Source organism: Hipposideros armiger, unplaced genomic scaffold (assembly GCF_001890085.2).
Source record: "Hipposideros armiger isolate ML-2016 unplaced genomic scaffold, ASM189008v1 scaffold_85, whole genome shotgun sequence".
Taxonomy (NCBI): Eukaryota; Metazoa; Chordata; class Mammalia; order Chiroptera; family Hipposideridae; genus Hipposideros; species Hipposideros armiger.
The window spans coordinates 3,854,817-3,880,801 of record NW_017731435.1 but is presented as its reverse complement, the minus strand read 5'-3'; the positions used below and the strand labels follow the sequence as shown (position 1 = coordinate 3,880,801).

The window sequence follows — 25,985 nt, the reverse complement described above, 5'->3', positions numbered from 1 at the left end:
GGGTGATGGCAAGACGGCGGCAAGTGCCACACAAGGAGAGGTGAGTGGAAGAGGGGAGGGCACGAGGCCGCTCTGAGGTGTTTCCCTTGCAGGTGAGGCCTGGAGGACACATACAGGTGATGCGAGGAGCCAGTAGGTGGCGAGAGGTGGCGGCTTTAAGAAAGAAGAGGTAGGTGGGCGAGAGGCGGGTCTGTCAGGGGTAAGAAGGGGGCTTGTCCACCGAGCCTTCTCTAACCAGGCCTCCGAAGGGCCTTTCCGAATTTCCACTTAGAGTTGGCAGTTTTCCCAGAGGAACGAGAGGTGACCAGACTTCACTTTGGTGGGGATTCCAAGAACATGCAGAAAGCCGGGATGAAGCTGTGTCCCGCAGGAGAGGCCGCAGAGGGGAGCACCAGGGCCCCCCGGGAGAGGGAGGCAGGACCCCTCCCCTCATTCCTCTTCAGCCCTGAGAGGGATCCCAAACAGGACATGGCAGGACACTCCCCATGGAGAGAGAACAGCTGCCCACGGGAGGGGTGGACAAGGGCAGGTGTACAGGTGTGTGGGCACAGGGAAGGGGGCCCGTCCCAGGGGTGGGGTGGCCAGATGGGAAGGAGAGGGAACCTAGAAAGGACAGCCCCTGATTCCTCATGGGACTTTAGAAGCCCGCATTCGAAGGGGGTCGAAATAACATTCTCTTGTGAGTATCAACATTCCAGCTGCTTTTGTCATCACCCAAGCTTTCCCCCAGATAACAGGGACCTACAGACCAGGAGAAGCACGCTCACACACAGGTATGATGGATGTGGGCCCTGCTCTCCCTCTTGGCACACGCTCCTTCACCACGAAACCTAAGGTCTGCTCCTTCCAGTCCTGTGGGGGAGGCACCTGCCTGCACACAGCACGCTCCCTCCCACACCGGGAGACCCACCCCGGGTTACTGGCAAAGACAGCTCGAAAATGGGCAAGAATCCAATTGAAAAAAAGGTGCAAGCATCCCCCCAAATACTAAGTCAGCGTTTAGCAGTGTCTGCTTCATGGTGTAGGTAAGTGTTATGCACACACAGGCTCCCACAAAGGACCCGAATGTCAAATAAATTAGAGAAAAGGTCAGTTTCGCTGAATGGGCAGATTTCTTAGCTGGCTGACTTCTTGGAACCATTTGTATGCAAATGTCACCGGCACTGTGATTCTGCAGGGGTTGGGGCCGGGTTAGGGAAGCAGAGCCCAATTTGAAGGGTTATCTCTGAGGACAAGGAAGGCATCTCCAAAAGCTCTGGGGGGACATCCAAGAAAAGGCAAGAGGGCTTCTGGCTCTCTTGTAAGTCTCACACAGTTGTAGAATGGTCCCTGTCTCATTCTGGTCCATGAGCTTATACTGACCTCTAGTGGTAGCCCATTGAAACTGCCTCATTAATGCTGATGGAAATAGGTCCTCTAATGATGTGCGTTGTCCCCGGCCATCTCCGGATCCAAGCCCTGTTATAAGAAATACTCTCTAGTGCCCCATAATGAAGTCCATAGAGACTTCACCTGCCTGTCCTCCAAATTTCCAAAAGATAAATGCAAAGCCTTAACTCTAATATGAAGCGGAACTAAAGAACTAGAAGGAAAGAAATTTACATAAGGTATGATTATTTCAGTGACTGCTAGAAGCACAGCTTCCAAATTACCCGCTAGATGGCAGCACTGCTCTCACTGAGAACGCTCAAGAGCAGGGCCACGTAGTAAATATTTATGGCTGTGCCACCCAAGGCTTTCACAACCACCCGGCCCCGCCACGTGACTCATCGGCACTATAGACGGTGCATAAACGCATGGGCACGGCTGTGTTCCAATAAAACTGCTGACGAAAACGAACCTGGCTGGATGTGGCCCACGGGACAGAGATTGCTGGCCCCTGGTCTAGAGCAGACTCTTCAGCTTACAGATAAGGAAACACCCTGGTGGAGGTGTGGGGGGAGGCCAGAGAGTTGCCAAGGCTAGGAAAGGAGGCCCCCACCAGGGGAGAGCAAGGCCAAGTCGCCTGACCCACCGACCCACCTGTCTCTTTCCCCTGAGTCCCCAGGCTGTCACTCAGAGGGTCATTCCTCGGCTATGTGTGGGGGTGGGGTGGGGAATGGGACCATGAGGCGTGGGAGGGTGCAGAGATCTGTGTTCAGCTCTGACACCTTGGGCTCCCTCCAATCCCCTGCACCCTGCCCCAACATTCATTCATCCATTCATTCATTCACTCGCTTAAGCCTTTGTGGGGCACCAGACACTGTGCCAGCCCCACCCCACACCCCTGGCTGAGCTGAGCCTCTCAAGGGCACAGCCAGCTACATCAGAAATGTGCCCCAGGACAGTCAGCTGTCTTGGGGGCTCTGAGGGTCCCAGTGTGAAGGCAGGTTTGGTTTACGTGTCGGCGAGGACAGGCAGGAGCGGCACAACCCGGGGCCAGCATCCCACACTCCACAGACTGAAGGAACACGACTCCTCAGGAAGTGGACTCGGGGCTTCAGAGACAGTGAGGATGGGTTTGCTCCAGCTGCCGTAACAAGGTACCACATGCAGGGGCTTAAAGCAGCAGCAGGTAATTGTCTCACAGTTCTGGGGGCCAGAAACCCAAAGTTCAGGTAACGGCAGGGCCACGATCCCTCTGAAGTCTCCAGAAAAGGGTTCTTCCTTGTGCCTCCCAGCTCCTGGCAGATCAAGGCGTCCCTTGGCTGTCGCCATGTTGTCCCAACCTCTGCCTCATTTCCTCACGCACCCTCTCCCTGTGTGTTTCTGTCTTCACGTGGCATTTTCCTCTGTGCGTGTGTCTTTGTGTCCAAATTTCCCTCTTTTTATAAAGACACCCATCATATGGATTAAGGACCCACCCTACTTCATCCAAAGGACCCTATTTCCAAATAAGTTCACATTCACAAGTACTGAGATTAGGACTTGAATATAGCTTTCTGGGGGACACAACTCAACCCGTAAGAGTGGGGCTCTCCCCTGGGCTGCCCTGAGCAGAGTTGGAGTTCCACGGTCTCTGCTCATCAGTGGCCTGAGCTGCACCAACCAATTTGTGTGTCTCCGTTCCTGGATATAAAAGGCCTCTAAAAAGGCTGTTTCTCACCATTATGGGGGACTTTGAGTAAGAAGCAAGCCAACCTCAGTTAATATGTAACAGCGCTGAAGGCAAAAGCCACATTTTGTCCATCTCTGTGTGTCTCCACAGTGCCTCACAGATACCGGGGGCCTCAGAAAAGCCAGTGGACACAGTGGCTGGTCCCAGAGGGTCAGCGCCAGTGTCTCAGAGTGAGCCATGCGCCTGGGGTGGGAGTGGTCTGAGGCTCCCTGGGGTGACGCTCCTAGAAGGGTTTACCTGTTTTACTCATCCCTTTTTATCTATGGCAAATATTGCGTGGCTCAAAGAAAGGTCCATTTTTCTACCATGATGAAATGCAAAACCTCTTAGCTCCTCTCTGGTTTTCATTCTTCGCCCACAAGGGTGGTAAAATTTTCAAGGCTTGTTGGAAGATTTGTGACACTTATAGGTGCAGGAGGTGAGAATTAGTTGTGTTCTACTTAAGAAATTCAGATTGCTCAGCTCTTCAGAGCAGTAGTTTTTCATCTTTTAGAAAAAGATTTATAAAAATCACCTTAGGACCATAAAACCGTTCCCTGGAAAATACTAGAGGTGTTTTGAGATGTCTGCGTGTCACCTATGCATTGTTAATGTTATTCACAACACTCTTTTCATGGGAACAGATTAACGGGATCGTTTGTGAGGTTTTGTCAAAGAAGCTTGCCAGAAAAGCTGATCTCCCGGTCATCCTTCAAGACCCCATCAACACATCCCCTGTCTCCAAAGTCTTCACCGACTCGTTCAGACAGCCAACTGCCCCCTCCTCTGGGCCCCTGCACTGTATTACTCTATATTACATGACCGACCGTAATCATCGTTGTATTTCTAGCACTCGGCATAGTACCCAGCCCAAAAAGATGCTCACTGCTTGTTAAAAGAAGGCAAGAGGCATAGAAGCTTGGTTAGGTGGTCTCTAGGTTCACATAAAATTAGAATCAGCAAACTAGAAGTGGGGACAAGGCCTTTTACAGATGACTGTCTGAACAGCAGTGAGAAATAAAACTGAGAGGAAAACGAAGAGCAGGTGAAGGACTAGACACTGAGTGCTGGTGTCCACCTAGAATTCACGTTAGATCCTAAACCCCAATGTGAGGGTGTTCGGAGGTGACTCCGTCATGAGGGTGGAGCCCTCAGGAATGAGATCAGTGCTCTTTTATACAAGAGAGCCCAGAGAGCTCGCTGCCTCCTTCTTCCACGTGAGAGCACAGCCAGAAGGCCGCCATGTATGAACCAGGAATCGGGCTCAGCGAATCTGCTGGTGCCTTGAATTTGGACTTCCCGACCTTCAGTTCTGTGAGAAACAAATGTCTACTGTTTATAAGCCACCCACTCTATGATATTCTGTTACAGCAGCCTAGATGGACTGAGACAGGAAGAGAGCATTTACCTGGAAAGGAAACCCCAGAAACCGAAAAAGCACAGAGATCTGAGATCATTTAATTCATTTAGAGGCAAATAGTCCAGCTGGCACAACAGGCCTCCTGGATGCCACTGTCCTCAGCAGAGGGTGGACCTGAATGTTGTTGGTGACAAAGATAAATAGTCACGCCTGGATCAAGATGGAGATGCAATTGAAACTCAACCCAGATGTTCTGCAGTTTGGGGAGTCAATAAAATTACCCCCTTCTCTGTTATCTTCATTTCCTGCATTTTAAAGGTAGAAACAAAGAAAACTATGGACTTTCTCAGCCTAAAACTAAACTCACAGAAGCCAGAGACTTCAGAGAACATTCTAGAAGCAGGTTTTCTTCAAGACCAAATGAAAGCCTTGTGCTACAGGGACTTTGGTGCCCTTCCCATCTGGAGCATTTGCTACAACAGAAGCTGGCTTGTAATTTTAAAACCTAAAATCAGATTTACATTCGGTACAGAGCTTGTTTGCGCACCACTAAACACACTTCCAGTTAATTCAGGGCAAGTCCTCTAAGACAAAGGAAATATGATTGCAAGTATTTTACAAAAATATGAATTTCTTGTAAAAACATAATGGAACCCTCAGAAAAACAAAAAGTTAATTCTAGATTACAGAGCAGGGCCTCGGGCGGTAAACACAGAGGCTGACCATGCAGTACAGGTGGACCCACCAGGTGGCAGTGTGGGCTCTGCAGCCTGGGTGCCCACCAGCCCCGTTGGAAATGGTGACCCTTCAAACTTCCTTGTTGAGGACTCGTGAGATGATCAGTAGACTTTTCTCAAAATCAGTGAGCAGCTATCCAAATACTTTTGAATGGCGATATAAACTCCAAACCTCAAACTCACTTGGGTTCTTGACTGATCTCCATGGATCACATTTTGGGGAAGGAGTATTTGCCCAAAGCTGTGAAGCTACCTCCTGGGGAGTGAATGATAACAAACTAAACAGGAGGTTGTTTGCGGAATCTCCAGAACCCTTCCCACTCCTGATAATCAATCCTACACTGAAACCTAGCTGGTGGAAAAACCAAAATGGGCGTGTGGCACTTGTCCAATAACTTTTATTCAGCTCACTTGTTCCCAGTTGACAGAGTCTGGGTTGGAAAAATCTATAGCAGTAGTTCTCAGAGTGATCCGAGGCTTCTGGGATTTTTGAGACAACTTCCTGAGGTCTGTAAGGTCAAAACTCCTTTTATTATAAGACTAAGATGTTGTTTGCTTTTTGAACTGGGTTTGATATTTAAACTGATAGTGGAAAGAAATGGTGGGCAAAATTGCTTGCATCTTAGCACAAATCAAGGCATCCATGTGAAACCGCACTAGACATCATTGGATTCTTCACCATCACACACTCGCAGTGTGAAAAAGAAAAAAAGCCAGTTTTAGTTAGGAAGAGTTTTGATTGAAATACAAATATGCATATAGCATGTTTGCTGCTTCCTGAAGTACTGTGATTGTCTCCAGGAAAAGCACTTGTGCAGTTGGTTGAATTGTGACCTAAACTAACTGCCTTTTTCATGGAACTCCATTTTTATTTGAAAGCATGACTGAGAAACTATGTCTATTCAGTATGGAGTATTCGGCAACATTTTCTCAAAAATGAACAAAGTATGACTGTCAATTCAAGGAAAGCAACTGACAGCATTTGTTGCCAATTATAAAATTTGAGCCTTCAAGTGAAAATTAGAATTCTGGAAAACTTGTGTCTGCCATCCTGAGCTTCCCAGCTTCCCAGCACTTAAGGATTTTCCTAATGAGATTGGTGACAATATTAACAAGTGTGAATTTTCAGTGTTGATAATGAATGTGTCAAAATTGGAAGATCTGCATAAGTCAGTGAGCCAGTATTTTTTAAGTGACTGATACTTGATGTTACAAAATCATGCATGCGTTAAAGATCCATTCGTAGTACAAAAGAGACCAATATAGTGTTTTAATGCAACAGAAAAGGAAAAATTCACTCACCTAGTTTCAGATTCCACATTGCAACTGACCTTTGAGCAATGACCCCTTGTCAAGTTTTGATGTAGTATCAAAGAACACCCATGTCCACAGTTATCTAGAAAGACCATTAAAATACTCCTTCCTGTTCGGACTATATCTCTGTGTAAGATTACATTTTCTTCAACCAAAACAATCTGTCATAACAGATGGAAGACAGAAGCAGATGTGAGAATCCAGCTGTCTTTGTTAAGCCAGGTACTAAAGACATTCCTAAAAATATAAAAGAATGACACTCTTCTCACTAAGTTGGTTTATTTTTTAAAATATAGTTCTTTTTCATTAAAATATGTTATTTGTATTAACATGTAATGGGTTTACTAATTTTATTTTTAAATAAATAAAAAATAATGATTGTGAATACTTGGTTTTAATTTCTAATATGCTAAATATCAGTAGAGTCAGCCCAAATTAACAAGAAGCTTTTTAGGGTCCTCAATCACTTTTAAGAGTACAAAGAGGTACTAAAACCAAAAGACTTGAGATCTCCTAACCTACAGCTATGGAGCATTTTAAATACCATCGATCTCTAGGACCCTCTGAAAAAGTATCTACCTTGCTATCCAAATTCTCTACAAGTTTTTGTTTGATTGAATAAGTCCATGATGGCCAAATTTTCATGGAGGCATTAAGCTAGACAATTTATATTAGAGGTGGCAATTTATCAGTGGGTTTGGCATTAATTGACTTGGTGCGGTCCCGGCTTGCGGTCACAGAGCTCGGGGTGGAGCCAAGGCCGTCTCTTGCTGATTCTTCCCAGTTAGTTCAGGTTCTCCTCGGGGATGCCTCCCCAGCACCCAGTCGTTCTGCTTCAAGCATCTCACCACGCTAGACTCACTGTCTTCCTGTCCAGCTGTACCGTAATCTCCATGTCCATCATGCCCACTGCTGGGTTCCCAGCTCCTGCCTCATGTCTTAAATAGTCTAAGCGCTCAGTAAATATTTGTTCACTGCTTATTTGCTGAAGCCTAAGTGTCTTAACACATCAGCATGTGCTTTCTGCCCTACACCGCCTGCCTTCAATAGCATGCTTAATCCCTACCATGGCTGTGATGGAGCCATCAAGGGGTTATCTTAAGTACATAAAGATAATATGTAGTGCATGGTGTCCGGTGAAAATGGTTAAATTATTAATCTAAAGGTGAATAAACCTGATTCAACACTTTAAGAATCCAGCAAACTCAGTTAACCTCAAATGCCACATACCTGGTACACTTCTGATGGATACCAAAGTCTAGTGTTTGGATGTGTACTTGAAACTTTTTACAACCCTTTTATGTGTATGCACTGTGTCCCGGTAAGATCTTGGGCCCCAGCCACGTGCCTCTCTGGAGACACGGACAGAAAATCTGAGTTGAAATCTCAGCTCAGCCTCTCCTTTGCTGTAGGACAGTGGACACACCACTTACCCAAGCTAAGCCTCAGTCACTCATCTATAAAATGGAGTTAGTTATAAACCAATACATGCTTTTGCCGTGAGGATTCAATGACATCTCGCCTGTGGAGCATTTAGGGGTACACACGCTGAGAGACAGTAACGTTTGTGGTGGTCGCTGCTGCTAACAAAGCCAGGGAACCACGGCCCACCCACACGCCCCTCTGGAAGACCCTGCAAGCCCTCCACCATAGCTGTGTGCTGAGTGAGAAAAGCAGAAACTGCCCCTCCAGATGAGGGACTTACAGGTTGAACATTTTTTTGAAGTGGCGTGCTTCAAGATAACCAGACGGGCAGAGCATTCCACAGAGGGGCAAGGTTAGAAATTAAAGGCTTCCTCTTTTGGCGAGGACTGGGAGGTAGGAGGCAAAAGGAATCTTTGTTTTTAAAGTAGTTTGCTTAAAACTAAAGAGAAACAAACTCATAGACACAGAGAACAAACTGATGCTTGCCCCGGGGGAGACCAGTAGAGGAATCTCCCGACAAGGAGGAAGAGGATTAAGAAGTACAAACTTCCAGTTATGAAATACGTCACGGGGATGTAACATACAAGATGGAAATAGAGTCAATAATATGGTAATAACTATGCAAGGTGACAGGCGGTTACTAGACTTATTGTGGTGATCACATTACAAGGTATATAAATATTAAATCACTATGTCGTACACCTGAAACTAATATAATATTGTATGTCAACTATAATTAAAAATAAATTAATTAAAACATTTATATAATAGCTTGTTTAAAATGAATAGTCTTAAAACACGGTAGACTTCTATCTAAATTGTTCTTGTTTACTAAACATTTAAGCTTGTTGAAAATGAAACTTCCACGATCTGAATGAAGCCAGCCTCACATACACATTTTTTTGTTTTTCTTTTTTAAGCAGGACATTTTCTGAAATTCTAACTGACGCTACGGTAATTTTTCTGAGTCTTTGGGCAGCTTGAGAACACACAGCAGGAAGAGCGTGAGGAACACGGACGGGACCTGTCATCCTTCAAAGAAGTCCTGCTCAGGGCACGTAATGTTTCACAAAGTTCCCACATATCTCAGTTCCTTCTTGAGCACAGCTTTAGTAAGCCAGTGACCTGGTCACTCTGGCCTTGCCTTATGCTTTAAAGAGCCCACGGTCCCTTGGTCACAGGATCTGCTGCCTCCTCTGGGTGTGTGTGGGAAAGTCACATGGGGAGTCCCCACCCTCCCCAGCTCGGGTCAGCACCCAAGCCTGGCCAAGGCTCTCTTTGAAACAAACGGGGTACCTTTACCTAAGCAAGCAGCTCCTCTTGTTCTGAGTGAATGAGATCCACTGTGAGACCCACAGATGCAAGAACTGAGGCCCTGAGCACTGAGGACACGCCAGAGACACCACACTTCCTGTCTGGGACAGAGCACGCGGAGCAGGGATCTTCCGTCCTTTGGACCCTGTGTTCTAGCCCAGCCTTCACCATCAGCCTTTTTTGGAACTGAGTCAAATGCAGGTAAAAAGGAACTCGGGCCGGAGACCTGCTTTGCCACTTGCCAGCTTTGGGTGTTGGGCAAATTCACTAACCTCCCTGGGTTTACATAGTTTGTTGCTTGCTCATTTACAAAGCAAAAGAATCGATGAGCCTGCAGTAGCTAAGGATGGGGCCACCCTCTCACCTTTACCCTCACAGCTCTGTGAGGGAGGGGAGTCCCTGACACACCTGATCACAGCTCCTCCTCGCAACCCTGAGGGCAAACCTGCTATTATTAACCCATTTCACAGAGGATAGAGTGAGGCTTATTGAGATTAAAATTAACTTCACCCCAGGCAGCTTGACTCCAGAATGTTTCTGCTTAATCCTATACTGATGGTCCTTTCTATTCTTTACTTTGTAGGCATGAAAGCTCAAGTGACTTTGAGGATCTCAAGTGACTTTGTGGCTATGAGATGCCACAGCGGCTGACAACTGTGTCCCCAGGTCCTGGTGGCGTGAGTTTGGGGGGTGAGAACAGGGAACAAGGACTAGAGAATAGATCTCTGGATGAAGGATTTATCAGCCTGAGGACCCGGGGGATTCTGGGTGCTAGGGTCAGGAGAGCCCACAGGGCCTCAGCACCCAAAGAGCCCTGGCTTCTCACAACATTAGAAGTTCAGAATTAAACTCCTGACTCTGAGCCCTCCTGACCCACACATGCCATGCTTGCATCCTTGTCCATGTTATAGAAAGATGTCAGGTTAGGCGACTAAGAACCTGGCTTCAAGTCTGGTTACTGGTCTTATTGTGGTGATCACTCAATGGCTGGTTTCAGCAGAAGAGAAAGATGGTACTGGGCGGGCACTGGGCAGGTGGAGGGAGAGCCAGCTCTGGAACTCTGTGTGACACCTGCCTGTCCTTTGCAGAATCTGCAGGTTCCCCGGGCTTCCAAGAGGCTGAACAGCCTCTGAGGCGGGAGGATGCTGACGTGTCTACCTGTGCAGCCACTTGTCACATACAGAGGTACCAATACTGTATGGCTATGTGGGGCCGGCTGCAGGATCAGTATTTACACCCTGAGAAGTGTCATACCCAAGGAGATAACTCTCCCTGCCCTGCCTAATCCACAAGGTTTGTTGAGATGATCAAATAGCATCTTAATGATGATAGCAGAGCTTACTTGGCACTTAACCCCATCTTCCACTGTCTTTGCAAACATCCAGCCACTGGGGGAGCCCAAACACTTCGGCATTAGTGAAAAGTATTCATTTCCCTAAAGTTATCATCGTAGATCCTATGTTCTTGTAAAATTGAAGAGCACAATATTTTATAGGATTCATTTATTTTGTAAATACAGATGGACTTTGTCACCCAGTTCAACATAATAGGACCTCATGGGTTAAGTAGGGGTCATAGCCTGATCCTTGAAATATTCTAATTCCACAGAATAGTGCAGACCTTCAAAATACTGCTTTAGGTGGTTCTATTACAAAAAATATACTGCACATTTATTAAGTAGTTTAGTACAGCAAATTACTATTTAATGGACTTTTTTTCCTTGAAAAAAAGTCAGTAGCCCTAATTGTACCAGGGACTCTCCCTGAAAGACCCATCGTGTAAGCTGGGGCCACGAGACCCAAGAGACCCTCCGCACTGCCTGTGCTGTGAGGATGGTCTGTATGTTTTGATTTTCCCAAACAAAATCTCTACTGGATTCTTCACACACGTGGTCTCCTTACCTTCTACCTTCAGACACAACAAGGGAGCCATTCTCTTCATCTCCCAAATTGTGACATGTAGTTTCATTTACCTGATTCCTATGTTCTAAATGGTTTCTTCAAAACCAACCGTGATGTAAGGATTAAGACCGTTTGTCCCCCAGAGAAGCCAAACTCTGCTCAAACACTGATGAATACACACGGTCTTTACGTCCTGTCGTATTCTTTGCATTGACACGTAATGTGAGTGTTGCCTATTTATTCAGCAATCATCTGCGTGGCTGTGTTACCCATATCTGTTTCCTTTTAATGACTTGTCCACATTATCAAAACCTGATATAAAATTCAAAGGACATAAATGTTTTTAGCTTCAAAGAATTTAGAAAATTTTTTCTGTTGATAATCATAGTTTAATGCGTTCAAAGTTTCACAATAAGTTAATTTATTAAAGTAACATTGACTTAGCAGGACTTTGGGGTGAGAAGTTAGAGAACAAGTTCTTCCCAGAAGAAGCACAATGTTGTGAGTAAGCACCTGTTTCACATGGAATCTAGTAACTGCTTTTTGAATGTCTGTCTGGACTACTCAACAGTAAGCATCATGGGGGCAGGTGCCCAGGTTGACACAGGCTAATCACATCATAGGTATTTAATACATGTTTCTCAAGAGAAAAAACATTCTTCATAAGACAGGTTGTTAAAAAACAGAAGCAGGTCAGAAGGTCAGTCATTCCCGATGCCCCGTGAAGGCCGCCTCTTCCTGCCCCAACGGCTGCTGCTGTGTAAATCCCACGAGGGAATTCCGCTCCGCTTGGCTCTGCTTCCGTCAAGACAGGGAAGCTGATATTTCAGAACCCTGTCCATGTGCAGCCTGACTGGCTTATGGGATATTCACGCCCCAAAGCTCCTCAAAGTGATTTTCTGGAAGAACTTACTACTAGTAAAGTAGGTCGAAACCGTTCTGGGGCCTCCTTAAGTTTTCCTGAAAAAATGAGACCGTGATCCAGTTTCACCCACCTGTGTGGAGAGGGCACCCAGGCCTGTGCTCTGCTGCCGCCCTGGCCCTGACTCAGGGAAAGCCTGCAGCCGCGGTGTCCTAACCCCACTCCTCAGCCCTGCGGAGGGGTGAGGCTCTCCCCTCTCACCAGTGGCATCCTTGTCAGCACCACAGCAGCAAGCAGAGGGTTGTTTGGAGGGATGGTTGCTAGAACCTATTGTAATGTTATATTTCTATTTTGACTGACTTTACTACAATCCTTTTAAACTGAAACATATTTAGCCTCCTTATCATATAGGCTGTAGGATTATAATTTTTATCTCTCCTCTATCTTTTCAGTTTTAATCTCTTCCCCACCTTGGAACCTCAAAAACAGGTATCAGCACTTCCATTGGGTTTGCTGTGTCAGTGACCGAGGGTCCAGAGGGCCAGGTCATTCACCTCAAAGTCTCGCCTCCAGTACCTGGCCCTGGGAAGATGAGTTCGGAATCCCTCTGTACTCGGAAGTCTTCATTCATAAAGTGAAATAAAGGAACACTTGGTCTCTCCTGGGGAGAACATCATAGGTGCTGACATGCTTTGAACTACTGAGAGGAAAGGTGTGTGACACAGAGCTTTATTATTTCAGGTGGTGAGACCGGGTCGGAAGGGTCCCCAGGCTCATAGTGATTGGACCACTTTGCACGATACATGGGTGGGGAGCTCTCCTTTCCGATTCCCCGCCGTTGTGGGAAGGACCCCTTTCAAAAGGACATCATTTATGATGAACATAGTGTCATGAGATACAAAAACTATTAAAAATGGCAGGCAACCAGGGCTGCACGTAACCATGCTGCTAGTCCAGACCAGCTAACCAGTTATTGCTCAGGGAGCTGAGGTCTGACAGACTGGATGACAACATGACATAAACCAGAATTCAGAATAAAATTCCATCCCTTGGAGCATATTCCATTGGCTTTCTCTGCTCCTGCTTCTGCTGGTATCTGGCCTTCTGGTAGAAAAAGATGATGACCACGGTGACAATATCTAGAAGGATGTTGAGCAGCACGAGCCAAAATGAGCGCCCATATCTGTGGGTCGCTCCTCTGTGAGTGGCTGATGGATAGCGTGGGTAAAGCATCTGGGTCAGCTCTTCCGAGAGGTGATTGGATTGGATGTTCCCCACAAACAGCACCATGGCCAGGAGAGCGAAGGATGCTGAAAGAGCAAGTGTCACAGAGGATACGGTGAGACATTTTTTAACGTCACTTTTTTCTTTATGGAACGTGGATTCTGTGGGCGTTCCCCAAATGTCTACACAGGGCTTTCCACTCTTTTAGGCATTAAGGAAATGTACAAGAAATAGAAGACACAAGCTCCTCTGACACGCGCGCCTCACCCTCCAAGAGGAATAAGCTAGAAACAAAGGTAGACCCGTGGTTGCTTAGGGCTGGGGATGGGCAGCGAGCCCGGACGGGGTGACAGCTAAAGGCCAGGGGGCTTCTTCCTGAGGTGACGGAGTGCCCCAAGCTTGACTGTGGGGCTGGAGCACGTCCCTGTGGGCACACGAAGAGCCACGGACTGTGCACTTTCCGTGGGTGAATCGCGCCTAATGGGGATCATATCGCCACCGAGCTGTTCAAGAAGGTGGGGGACGGGCACCAGGACTCAGGTGTCCCCATCTATCGAAGTTGGGGTTTGACCAAGCCATGTGGCCACCGGGAGTCCTGAGGGACACGGGCCGTGTAACTCTGCCTCTGCTGACATTGACCCAGAACTAGACGGGCCTTTTGTCATCAGGCGTGTCCTGGCCGTAACCCACACCCAGGAAGCTTTCCCAGCAGCCCCCCAGAAAGCCCTAATTACAGGCCTTCGTGTGAGGAGAAGCTGCCACTGTCCTTGATGACAGGCTCCCCCCTCAGGGGGATGGTTTCACTTCTTCACCATCTTTACATACAAAAGCCCCAACCTCTGATGCCCTATGCGTCTCACACCCCTCAATTTCCCTTCATTATGCCCTTGTGAAGTTTCTTATAAAAGCTTAGTCACAGACAGGCAGCCTGAAGACAGGGTTAAATAACTTCTCTCTAAAGCGGCTGCACATGGCTTTATTTGCATCGGGAGCGGTCTGCACACAGACGGGAATGCTGACCTGAGCCCCTGAGGGAGGAGATGCCTCTGGCTGGCTGCCTTTCTGGGACCGAAGAGGCTGGAGGACCGCGTTCTCGAACGCTCAGGACACTGGCTTCCCCGCCTGGCCTGTCCCCATCGGGCTCTGTGACCTGCCACATCCCTCCGTGCTCTCTGGGGTCCTCGACTGAGGAAGATGAGTGTGGGAGCAGACGGTCTGCCAAGTTCCCTCCAGCTCCAACATCGTCTCAGTCTCCCATCATACCCCTGCGGTCAGGGTCAGGCCATGGCAGGCCGGGGCGGCCAGAGGGCAGGCTGAGGTCAGAGGACACAGGAGCCCAGGAGGCAGTGCTGCTGGGCTGCTCCTGGGAGCAGAAGCCACTTGTCTTCCTTTAGAAACAAGCCAGGAAACCCACTTCCTTTTCTTTCCTCAGCCGAGGAGAGTTTTTCCAAACCCGGCCCCATAAGGGTTTGCTGCACGTCCCTCTGGTTCCCTACAGCCAGCCTGACCCCTGCCCTCAGGCCACAGCCACCCCAGGCAGCTTTGTGCATAAACCCTCCTGCAGACTAAGAGGCTTCACTAAGTTCTCCAGCCCTGGAAGCCCGAGAGAAGAAAATATGGAGTCCCCCCAGGCAAACTCAGATGAAAGCCTGGCTTAGGAGCTTGGGGTCACAGGACTGCGAGGAGGTTCCGAGGGGGGCCAGCTGCAAAGCCTGGGATCTTCCTGTACCTCAGGCCCCGGTGGGAATGCAAACCTCCTCCATACACACCAACATGGCTTTTCCGCCCACCCTACAGCCGCTCTCTGGGAGTCAGGACTTGCCCAAAACTGGGGAAGGAATGTGGCAGGAATTCTCCTTCCTTCAAACAATCCTTTGTTGTGAGAAGTAGGCGGAGGGTGAGGGAAAATCTGCAGCCCCCTTTTTCATGTTTTTCTCCACAAACAGGCATCAGGCCTGTGCCACGTGCAAAGTCAGCTTATACTCAGCTGGGGTGGGGGTGGGGGGAGGGCAAAAGGCAGCCTTAGGGAAAAGGGGGTTCCTTCTGGCCAAGAGGAAGAGCTGGGCTTTGAACCCGAAGGCTGTAGATCTAGCAGCGTGGGCCCCACACCTGGTCTCCTCTCTGATGCGAGTGCCTGATTTTCTTCTCGGAACCCACCCCCGGCCCCAGCTCCCAGGTAAACAGGTGTCCTCGGCCAGTTCCGGTGGGTCAGTCATTGAATTCAATCCTGCAGGCCACGGAGATGGACCGAGGGACGGGGACAGGGCGATCGCAGAGGGAGTGATTTGAGGACAGAAGAGCTCTGTCTCTGGGGTTGCTGAGGTCAGTTAGCCAAGGATGGCTGGCAGCCATGTCACCTGTAAGAGCACCAGCCTGGCTGCTTAGTGACAGAGAGGACAGTGGGGACGTCAAGAAACGGTGCACTGGAGGGAAACAGAGTCCTGGTGGTGGGCGCTGACACCCTGAATCCAGTTGTACCTGAACCCCGATTCCCTTGACTTCTTAATTACATGAGCAAAAATTAAAATAATCTACTTTTTTACCCTGGCAATGAGTGCCAGTGAGTCTTGCTGGCCTTCGGTTTGGTTGACCGAGGTCAAGGATAATCATAGAAATTGCTTGAGAAAGGAACCCTGGCATTTGGGGGAGGATGTCTGAGCTGGTGACCAAGTCCCTTAGCCCCTGACACAGCTGCCCTGTGAGACAGGACGCAGGGATACTCATTCTACAGGGCCACTGTGCCTGGCCCCAGTGGATGCCTCCTACATTTGGGGAGTTGTTTGTTTTTACCACCAGGCAATAAAAGCACAGAAAGAAAGGGAAGGGCTGGGCATGTGTGAATGTGGCCAAACCAGCCCGACCCCAAATGCTGAGTGGAGTATCAATGTGGCCATGCATGCAGGCTTGCCAAGGTTCCACCTATGGTCCTGGCTTAATGATTATGATTGGTCTTTTAAAAAGTCCCTGTTTGATCAGTGAGTTGCATGGATCTCTCATATCCATGCTGTGCTGGGATCTGCTCGCCCATCTCCTCAACTATTAGCTTGAAAAAGGCCACAGTGAACGTATTTACATGACTCGAGTCAGCCAGTGCTACACTCAGAGCCCCTCCGCCAAGAGCCGTCGTTCACGTTGGCCGGCACACCACTGCTCACAACCGTGGCACAGAAACACCGGGGCCCCTGCCAGCCACCTGCACCAGGCTGTGTAAGGGTGGCCTCCCAGGAAGGACAGGAGAAAGCTGCCCTGTGTCTCTCCTCACGGCTCCCTGACGCCTTACTATCCAGAGTACCCTGCCTCTGCTCGAAAGCTTCTGGCCTGTGTTACAACACACCAGCTGGAATTTACACATGGGCAGGATGGGCTTCTTCAGATTTTCAAGACCACACTTCATGGTGGAGAGAGGGAGAGAGCAGGAGAAAGTTGGCTGTCTGCCAGCGGCGAGGAGGCACCCACTTGACCCTGCCTTTGGGCAGATGGGGTGGTCACATGCCCTGTGAAACCCCGAGTGCGAGTCAAACCTGCTGTGACTCAAGCAGGGATCCACTTCCCATTCTGGGCTCCAGCCCCTGCGTTTCCCAACAAACAAATAAAAACAACCTAGCAACACCCTGGGCTCACAGGTCACCCACAGAGAGGGCGTTGGCCCCCGCTTCTCCTAAGTGACATTCTTTGTGGTTTTTTTGTGGCACAGTCATGCAGACGTGTCATAATTTTCAGCCCAAGATGACTGTTATATGGAGGCAAAGATAGTAAATAACTGTGTGTGTGCGTGTGTGTGGACTTCTATGCATCACACAGAGCCTAATTTGGACTTGAGCACATAGCAGGAGGCCAGTGAATGGTTTATTGATTTGTGTGTGTTTTAATTAACCCCTTACATTAGACACTTCAAAGCTAAGACTGTTGTATGTCATAGATTTTAACACCTACCACCCGCTCCTCACCCCACTCCTTGCCCCTCACCAACGCATTTCAAACAGAATCTTATTTCCAGAGATTCTTGATAAATGCTATAGATTTAGAAAAATAAACCCCAGCCCCCAGCCCGCAACTCGGCACAGAGCAGGTCCTTCTAATTTCCACGGCTTGCCTGACCGTGTACGTTCATGTGTGTGAGAGTGAAGCAGAAAGACAGGTGAAGAGGGCATTTTCCGAGCTGAGGGCCGGGACTCCCGGGTGATACTCACCGCTGAGCCCACTCCAGGTGTAGACCCCAATGGGCCCCAGGAACGTCTGATAGGGGTTGCTGACGCTGTTGTAGAAGGAGAACCCAGAGCTCAGCAGCGAAGTCGACAAGCTGAGGACCAGGAACAGGATAACCACTGAATGCAGAGTTTTAGGGGAAGAATTGCTCAATGTCCCTAAAACTAAAACAAAGTTTGGTAAGTCCATAGTGCAAAATGCAAACATACCAGCTGTGGACCGGAAGGTCTTCACACACGCCCAGCAACCTCCGCGTTCTACCCACGCAGGCACTTGGGTTAGAAATGATTGGTCGGCATCTCTCGGGGGTCAGGACAGGAAGGGGTGGGACCTCGGGATCCCCACACACTCCCCTCTCTAGGCCTGTCCTTCAACCTCAGCTTGAGAATGTCACTGCAATGCTTCAGATAACAGGATCTATCCCCATTCTAGAGTCCCCTAGAAAAGCAAGTGTCCTTCTTAATAAGCTGCTGCAGGGCTGGACAACCTTCCCTCAGAACTGGCCGCAGACACTTACCAGTCTGGGTTACCACAGATTCACTGTAGGCTGCGTCCCCCTTGCTCTGAGCACTAACCCTGCGTCCACTTGGAGATGCTTACAGGGCAGGCTACCCCGAAAACCTGTGCCACTGAGGACCAGATAACTCGTGGTGGCCGTTGCAGAGAAGGCCAGGAGGGGCGGGGCTAATGGAGGTGACCAGGGACGTGGGAGCCTGAGGCTGGCCCGGTGACAGGGAAATGACCTCCATGTCTGCAAATCAGGGTGTAGGCCCGGCTTCCAGACCTGACTTCCCAGGAGCCAGAGGAGACCCAAGCAAGGCCCACGTGGCTCAAATGAGGAAGGTGGCCCTTGGTGAACCATCCGATTTCTTTCCAAACTAAATTCCTCTTCATTCTAACGAAGTTGTATAACATTTGCCTATTTCTTAGGCGTGAGGCAGCTCCGGATATGGCTTTCTTTTTTTAACATTTTTATTAGGGAATTGGGGGATGGGGAACAGAGAAGTTGCTGTCCTTTTGTTCTTCAGTCTAGTTGTGGAGGACGTTGCTTCACTGGCCCAAGTTGCCGCCATCATTGCGCTCTTCCCGGGCGAGGCAGATCAGTCGCCGGCTTCTGGACGGCCGCTCACGCTGGCTGCTGGCTACACACGCTGGCTGCTGGCTACACACAGTAGCCCGTGGCAACCCACTGCCACAGGGACTGCAGCCTACACCATTGCCGGCGACTCACAGCAGCCCAGCTCCAGGTTGAGCTGTTGTTCAGCATCTTAGCTGTGGAGGGCAGTGTCACTGGCCCTCATATGTGGGATCCGAACCGGGGCCTCTGGCGTCCCAAGCCAGCTCTTAACCAACGCGCCACTCGGCCGGCCCCAGATATGGCTTTTGAAAGACAGGCCGTCCTCCTGTTTCTGACCAGCACATCTCCCTCCCTGGGCCCATTTCCCACGCTGGGCTCCTTTGTCTACAATACAAAATGAGCAGCAGCAGAGGCGAGCCATCGCCACACTTACCTGAGACCCTAGCCGTGCGTTCATAAAACCCCTCCAAGGACTGCCAGTATGCTTTAGGTCCTTAGGACAGTGCCACCACATTACATAAAGTGTTTATAAGACATTCTGTGAAAGTCACAATGACATAAGGAACAAGATTTCAGAGTCCATCACAATATACCCACAAAATCTCCGGGCACTGACAGGTATGAGAACCACGGGGGCAGGGGGGTGAGTAAGAAACAGTAAAAGCCTCTTTCGCCCTCACATCCTGTTGGTCAGGCCCCAGGGAGACAGCAGGTAGCCTCTCACATCCTCACGACAGAGCAGCTTTAAAGAACAAACCAGAATGGCCCTGGAAGATGCAGGGGGAGAGGGGGGTGCGGTGTTCCTTCTGCTTTCCCTCGTGGACCACAGTCTTTCAGAAAACAGGGGCCCCCGGGACCCGGGGGAGACCCAAGGGTGCTGTGCGTGCCCTAGGAGGAGCTGCCAAGCCTCCTTGTGAAACGTGCCCTGGCAGCGAGGAGCCCTCTCTTTGCAAGGAGGCCCTTTCTGTCCCTGTGTGGCCTCAATCATTTAAAAGTTCTTTGTGTTGTGCCCAAACATGCATCTCTATGACTTCTGTCCAGGGTCCTAATGTCCCCTTAGGAGCAACACAAACTATACTGGCTCCCCTCCTGCCTGGCAGCCTTTCCACATATTTGAAAAAGGACATAAACCCACGTCTGCCAACGTCCTTCCAAAGCTACTGCCAGAACAGTGCTCCCGACAGAGTCAGCTCTGACCTGTGCATGGGTCTATACTCTCTCCATTTTTGAACCTCTAAATTCTATGAGTTCAGGTTCTTTTTTTAATTCAGCAGAGGGAGACAAATGTCCTGTCACTGAACAAACAGTGGGCATGAAATCGATCTGGCCAACATGTCTGCCATCAGACATACCTAGATATCGGGAGCTTACGGCAAGGACCCTTATGCAGACAGAAACGTCATCCTGATGGTCATGAGTTAGAAGTGTCCCTAGACAGAGCAGGGAGTGTGGGGAGAGGCCCCGGGAACAGCCCCAGGAGGTGAGGGGAGCAATGCCAGGGTCCTGGGCCTGACAGGAGGAGAGGAGCTTGTGACAGTGAGAGTGTGCAGACAAGAAAGGGGTAATCAAGAAAAAGGACGGGAGAAAGGGAGCGTGGCTACTGCCTCACGACGCCCAGCCGCACGTCCCTTGGAGACCCATCCATGGGAGAGCCGAGAGGACAGAGAGGGGGAATTATCAGCTCAGCGCCGTGAAGATGATGACTCCATCACCCCAGGCCAGAGAACATTTTGCTTCTCTCAGTGACCTGGGCCTGGGAGCAAAGCTCAACTCACACATGTTCAACCTACTCATAAACAAATGATGCCTGGACTATTGCACAATTTCTGTTAATGACCAACAGACATGCTGAAATTCTCAGCATCGCACTCCTTGGTATGCATCACAGGTAAGAAACCCTAGCAGGGCATCGGTTAAACTAAAAACGTAGTCCTGCCTGTCACCACCTGTTACCCAGGTGGGGGTGGGTGGGCTCTGAGGGGTGGCCACCTGGCTGGGACTGTCCCGATGGCCCTGACCGCAGGCTCTTGCTTGTCTGTCTCACCATGGGGGGTTTGTATTGCTAGAATTTAGCGCACACTGGTTTTGAAACTAGTGGCAGGTGACACCAGAGGAAGAGAGGGACGCTGGGAGAAGCCGGACACACCTGGTCAGAGGTGCAGCATCGATGCTGCAGATGTTTTGAAACTTAGTCACCAGAGGAAGAATTGCTTCCCGTTCCACACACACCCAGCTCCTCCTTGGGCAGAAGCGGGAGACTCGGATCTAACCAGAAGCATGCTGGGAGATAGATATGAACCCCGCCTTAGCCAATAAGAAACACTTCGGGTACTTAGCCTAGAAATTTCAGGGTGGGAAAATGTCATTTGTCCCAGGCACCTGTGGTGCTCTGGAGAACTGTTCTGCTTTATACACTTACTAAAAGCTGTAAGTGGATGTTTATTCACTTTTTCAGAGTAAATTAGAAAGTGACAATTAGGTTTAGCTTTGTTGTTTGACTTGGTAAGATCTGAGAGACATGGGTTTTCAAAAGGGGGTCAATGTGGAGCCCGCTGACTCATACTTTTCTGTGTATTAATGTGACAATTCATCTTAATTTTAACTGCCGCATTTTAAAAATTATATTTCAGCACTCTGAGTTCCCTGCCACACAGGTATGACAGCCGTATCTCCGCTCCCCACCCCGGCTCAGAACTCAGACAATGGAAGCTGGAAATTCGGTGAAAGTTAGTGAGAATGAGAGAACAACCAGCCCCCAGAGCATCTGACAGCTGCTCTCTGCCTACAAAATTAGCAAACATACATCCAGTTCTTTTTTTCTTCCTTTCAGGGGCCAAGCTTTGGAATCGGGAAAAGCACCTCACAAGTGGAACTAATTGCCCGGGTCCTGGCAGCCTCACGAGAGGCCGTGACGCCCGTAGCTGGGTGGATGGGCAGTGTGCAGACAGGGTCCTCCAGGCGCCCTGTGCGTGGGGCTGTAACCCTTCAGGACCCACTCGCCATCTGGCACTTCCAGCTCTGTTTTTCTGTAAGTCCTCGGAAATCGAGGGCGAGCTGGTGGCTTTGTGGGTGGGTGGGAACTGCCTCTCTACCCTCCTCTAGCACCTGGTCACCAGGGAGCCTGACCTGGCGGGGTCCTCAATCAGTGTGTCTCTGCAGGAGCTCATTAAGCCCACAGACCCCAGAGTGTGGGCAGTCCCAGCTGGTGTCCCCAACCTCTTGGAAATTTACCAGGGTTCTCTTGGGGAGAAGAGTGGAGAGACACCTCTTCTGCCCCCCATAAGCTCCACCTCCCAGTGCGGTAATGTCTCTGGGGGCAAAGAATTGGTCACTCCTCCCCCGAAATGTATGCGATACGTACAGGGAAGGGATGGTGGGTCAGGGTGGTAAGGAAGGGGCGTTTTGTAAATTTTGGAGAAATAAGCCTCATTTGTTTTCCTGGCAATTAATTGACTTTTGCAGCAGCTTTACTTTCTGAATTATTTTTAGCTTGGGCGAAGAGGACAGTTTTGAGCTCCTGTGCACAAAAGGGGGTAATTGGGAGGCGATTGGTCAGGGTGGAACTGCCCTGTGCTGGCACGGCCACCTGCATATACCTTGGCCCTGAAGTTCATGCATGGTGGGTGCTAGATTTAACTGATGGGAGGCCTTTTTTTTAGAAAGACTAAATGGTGAGTCCACCAAGGCCAGGAGCTGTGTGCAATTCTCCTCAGCATCCAAGCCCCTCACTCACATAGCAGCTGCTCGGGACGTGTTTTTGAACTGAAATGAAATATCCAGAAAGCCTGAAGTAGCCAAGGCAGCATGCTCACTGATGGACACAGTGGGCCTGTCGTCTGGACCTGGGCAGCGAGGACACCTGTGGATCTCTGGCCAGCCTGAGCTGCCCAAGCAGTCTGCTTACACAGCGGAGTTTCATTACCAGGTCCAAATGGTCATTTTCCCCAACAATTGACCTATTGTTGGCTGAATTATTTTGGCACTTTGAAATCAGCCATTGTCACTTCGTTCTGCTCGTTCGTGTCAAGATCTACAGCCCAAATTGGCACAATGTGATAAACGCTATGCAGAAATAGAACTGAGCTTTGTAATATTCATTACTCTCTGAAGATTTTCAGTGTGACCTCATTCTGGCCGAGAAGCTGACACGGTTGACTTCTCAAATGGAAAAGCCAACCTATCGCTGTTGGGCAGGAACGTGGCATTGGCACAGATTTTACTGTGCTGGCGATGATTGGCTCCTGACTTGAAATAAGCCCCGTGTGGTCATGAGAAGCCAACAGGAAACAGCCATGTCTCACTGCGACAGCAGCTTTGCTCTCTGAGGGGGCACGCGTGGGTCTGCCATAGCTGGACACACGACAGACGTCCTAGTTACATGACTTTCCCCCTTCTTTTCCAGAGAACTGGTGATAAGTGTTCCAAGTTCAACAGTTGCTAAAATCATCAGCAATGAAGCACCCCGAGGCCCTGAGGGCCCGAGCAGATATCAACCGGAGCAGCTGGGTGGCACCTTCACTGACTTATCTCCCCCAGCACCTGGAGGCTGACAGCGACTCCAGGAAGTTGGGATGTGGCTGTCCAGGAACAAAGACCAAAAGGAGAGCCAGGCAAAGCCAATGCAAATTGTTGCACCTCCTTGCACATTGCAGTGGGGGCCTGCTCGACCCTGCCACTTTCAGGGCTGTCCCTGACCATGGCTGTCCTGCTATGTCAACGCCACTGTGGTTCCATCACACACAGGGCTGCGGAGCCACACTCTGGCCGACCCTTGCCTCCTCTGAGCTTCCCAGCATTAGGTAGGCAGGGCTGTCAGTGGAGTCATTTATTGCAAATTGGAACCAACTGGTGCCAAACAGACACCGCATGAAAATCAAAAGATTCACAGGGTGTTATCACATATTTTTAAATCTCTGAATGTGTCTGGAGAGCCGGAAACTAGTACACTGCTTGGTTTTGAAAATGCTATTCACATAACCGAAAATGCGACTGAATCTTTGAAAGTCTTTGTTTCTAGCCTTAGAGAGCCGAAATAGGGGCGGGGACCGCACGACACTATTCCATGTTCTCCCGAGAGGCTGAGGCTGGCGCTGGGGGAGGTGTGACGCTGCTGAATCTGCGGGGGAGACCTTGCTTTTGGTAACGTCTCAAAGACAAATTTATAACTTGGAACTATAACCATGTTGCTCTGGATTTAAGTAAATCATTTCATTACTAAAGTCACAGACAAGAGCTAGACCCTAGAGGGGGTGCCTACGATGCAAGCTCCTACCGCCACGCGTTGTTCAAGGATCAGATCCCGCATTTGAATAAGGTAAAGAATGATGCGTCATTATGAGTCAAGAGGTAATGGCTACATGATACCTGATGGTATCTGCGCAACCCCTGTATGCAACACTGTGTGAAGCAAAATCCATCTCAGGTGCTAAATAATTTACTGTTGCTTTTAAATCTAGAAAACATAATGGTATATAGTCAAACTTCAAAAGTCAAAGAAGTAGCTAATTCAACTTATTCTCAATGAATTTCTATTTTCCATTAATTGAGAGTAGGGCATCATTGTAGAAGAAATCAGAAAAGGATTTAGGCGTTCCTGTGAACTATATAATGATCAGAATGAATGGAAATTTAATATCATGTCCAGCAACAATGAGATTTGGGGAGGTAAAAACACAAACTCAAGTTGGTTAAAGAAATGAACTTGAGATAGAGGAATAAGAAATGGACTACATTTTCCACTTTAGTTTTTCCTCACGTAGACACTACTAATGCAGCTGTGGGCAGAGGCTGTTGCTCCAATTAAAAATCCACAGTCTTTACCAGTCGTCGGTGAACTGCGGCTCGCGAGCCACATGCGGCCCTTTGGGTATGTACATGTGGCTCTGAAGTCAAATTGAAAATGAAAATAAAACTACCATAGTTTCATTTATAAAATCTTTAAAGGATATTATTCACATAATGGTAATTTCATTTGTTTTATGGCTCTCGAATAATTTTTAAATTGTTGTGAGGGACAGGATTGGCTATTCCATCTCAAAAGTTTGCCAACCGCTGGTCTATACAGTTAAAAATTATGTCCCCACTGGCTGTTGGGTACTGTATTGCTGCTGCATATTTTTTCTTAATTATTTACTTGCCAATAACCTCAGTAGGAGCACTTAACTTAAACCCAGCCTGTGCTACAACCCGATGGCTGTGCTAATAGACACAGCCAGACCTGAGGAGGCTGAAATGAAGATACTGTGAATTTTCAAAATTGAAAATACCTGTTCATATCTAGAACCCAATTCAAAGCTCACAAGGAAATTATATTTGAATGGTTACTTGGCTCAAATATAGGATGACATAAATGTTCCCCGGTTCATTCAATCTCACTATCCCCATTCACATGAGTTTCTCATTTACCTTCAAAGTGTTTGCCAGATTCTGCAAGTCCATGAAGCTCACGAGTGCTCTCACCACGAAAGAGTCCGTAGGAGATCTCGACACTGCCGTTGGAAGAGGAGTCAGTAATGTCAATGGTACTGCTGATCCATTCTTGAGTCGCAAGAACAGCGCAAATTACAGCAAAAGATCCGAAGCTTGTGAAAAAGCTTGATAAGAACATCAATGTTTTCTTTGTCGTAGGCATTTTCTCAGGAAAATAAGGGCCCTAGGGTAAAAAAATTATATTTTTTGTAAGATTTTTGGACCTTATCATTTGAAGTCCAGAATTTAGAAATGGAGTCTAATAATTTGTTCTAAACTATAAAAGCTTGCTCTTCATAGGAAGGGCTATACTAACAAGCTCTGGACTATGAACATGGTCATAAAGACTTATAGTCACTGAACTTTGGTCTGGAGTAAGGGGTTGCTATGGTTACAGCCAACCAGCAGAAACAAGAGGTAGGCATGGTCTTCCCAAGGCTTCCTCACTCACACAATTCATTATAACTCTTTGTCTAGTGCCCTGGGAGCAAGTTCAGCTACTAGGTCAGGACAGGACTAGAATTCCTGAATAAGGGGGGAGCAGGGGATCTGTATCCCCCAAATGTTGCTGATTTCAGCAGCTGACAACATAGCATCTCAACTTCTTCATGAATTGCTTTACTGGTTAATGACTTGACGACCCTAAAAGGAAACCTTAAGGAGAGTAAGCCTTTGCTAAAGTTACCATGGAGTAGAAAGAGAAAAGTTCACATGGCCTTTTTTTAGACCTTATTAAAGAGGTGTTCCTTTCAAATAAGACCACGTGTGCATATTAAACTATAACTTGAGAGGTTTTATCTTTATTTTTCTTACTTAGTACTCTGATGGAAGTAGTTCTGAACATTCTTGCATTAGGTTTTTATGCATCCTATCCACTCTGCCTGTTGAGTGACTGATTATTTATAGGTGATCACTTCTGGCCCTCAGGGAAATGCCCCCACTTGGCAAGCAGATCATTTCTTGAGATAAAAATAGATGTTCACATATTTTGCACTGTTGTTTTTATTGTATTCTTTGTTT

At 48.4% G+C, this 25,985-nt stretch overlaps 1 protein-coding gene and 1 long non-coding RNA gene across 3 annotated transcripts; one reads left to right on the top strand and one right to left on the bottom strand.

Annotated features, from left to right (window-relative positions):
• The first annotated feature begins 8,304 nt into the window (after nucleotides 1-8,304).
• LOC109383545 (uncharacterized) lies at nucleotides 8,305-10,510 on the top strand. 2 transcript variants are annotated; one of them, XR_002124207.1, is made up of 4 exons: nucleotides 8,305-8,582; nucleotides 8,836-9,427; nucleotides 9,810-9,892; nucleotides 10,315-10,510. It is a non-coding gene; the product is annotated as an uncharacterized LOC109383545 (long non-coding RNA). The 2 variants fall into 2 exon arrangements; XR_002124206.1 differs by having other exon boundaries at nucleotides 8,833-9,427.
• Nucleotides 10,511-12,702: 2,192 nt separating this feature from the next.
• Nucleotides 12,703-25,985, bottom strand: CLRN3 (clarin 3). Its single transcript, XM_019644067.1, has 3 exons — nucleotides 24,903-25,985; nucleotides 17,404-17,583; nucleotides 12,703-13,299 (listed from the first exon to the last, which is right to left on the bottom strand). The coding sequence occupies exons 1-3, from the start codon at nucleotides 25,126-25,128 to the stop codon at nucleotides 13,019-13,021; spliced, it is 687 nt and encodes a 228-aa protein (XP_019499612.1). The 5' UTR covers nucleotides 25,129-25,985; the 3' UTR covers nucleotides 12,703-13,018.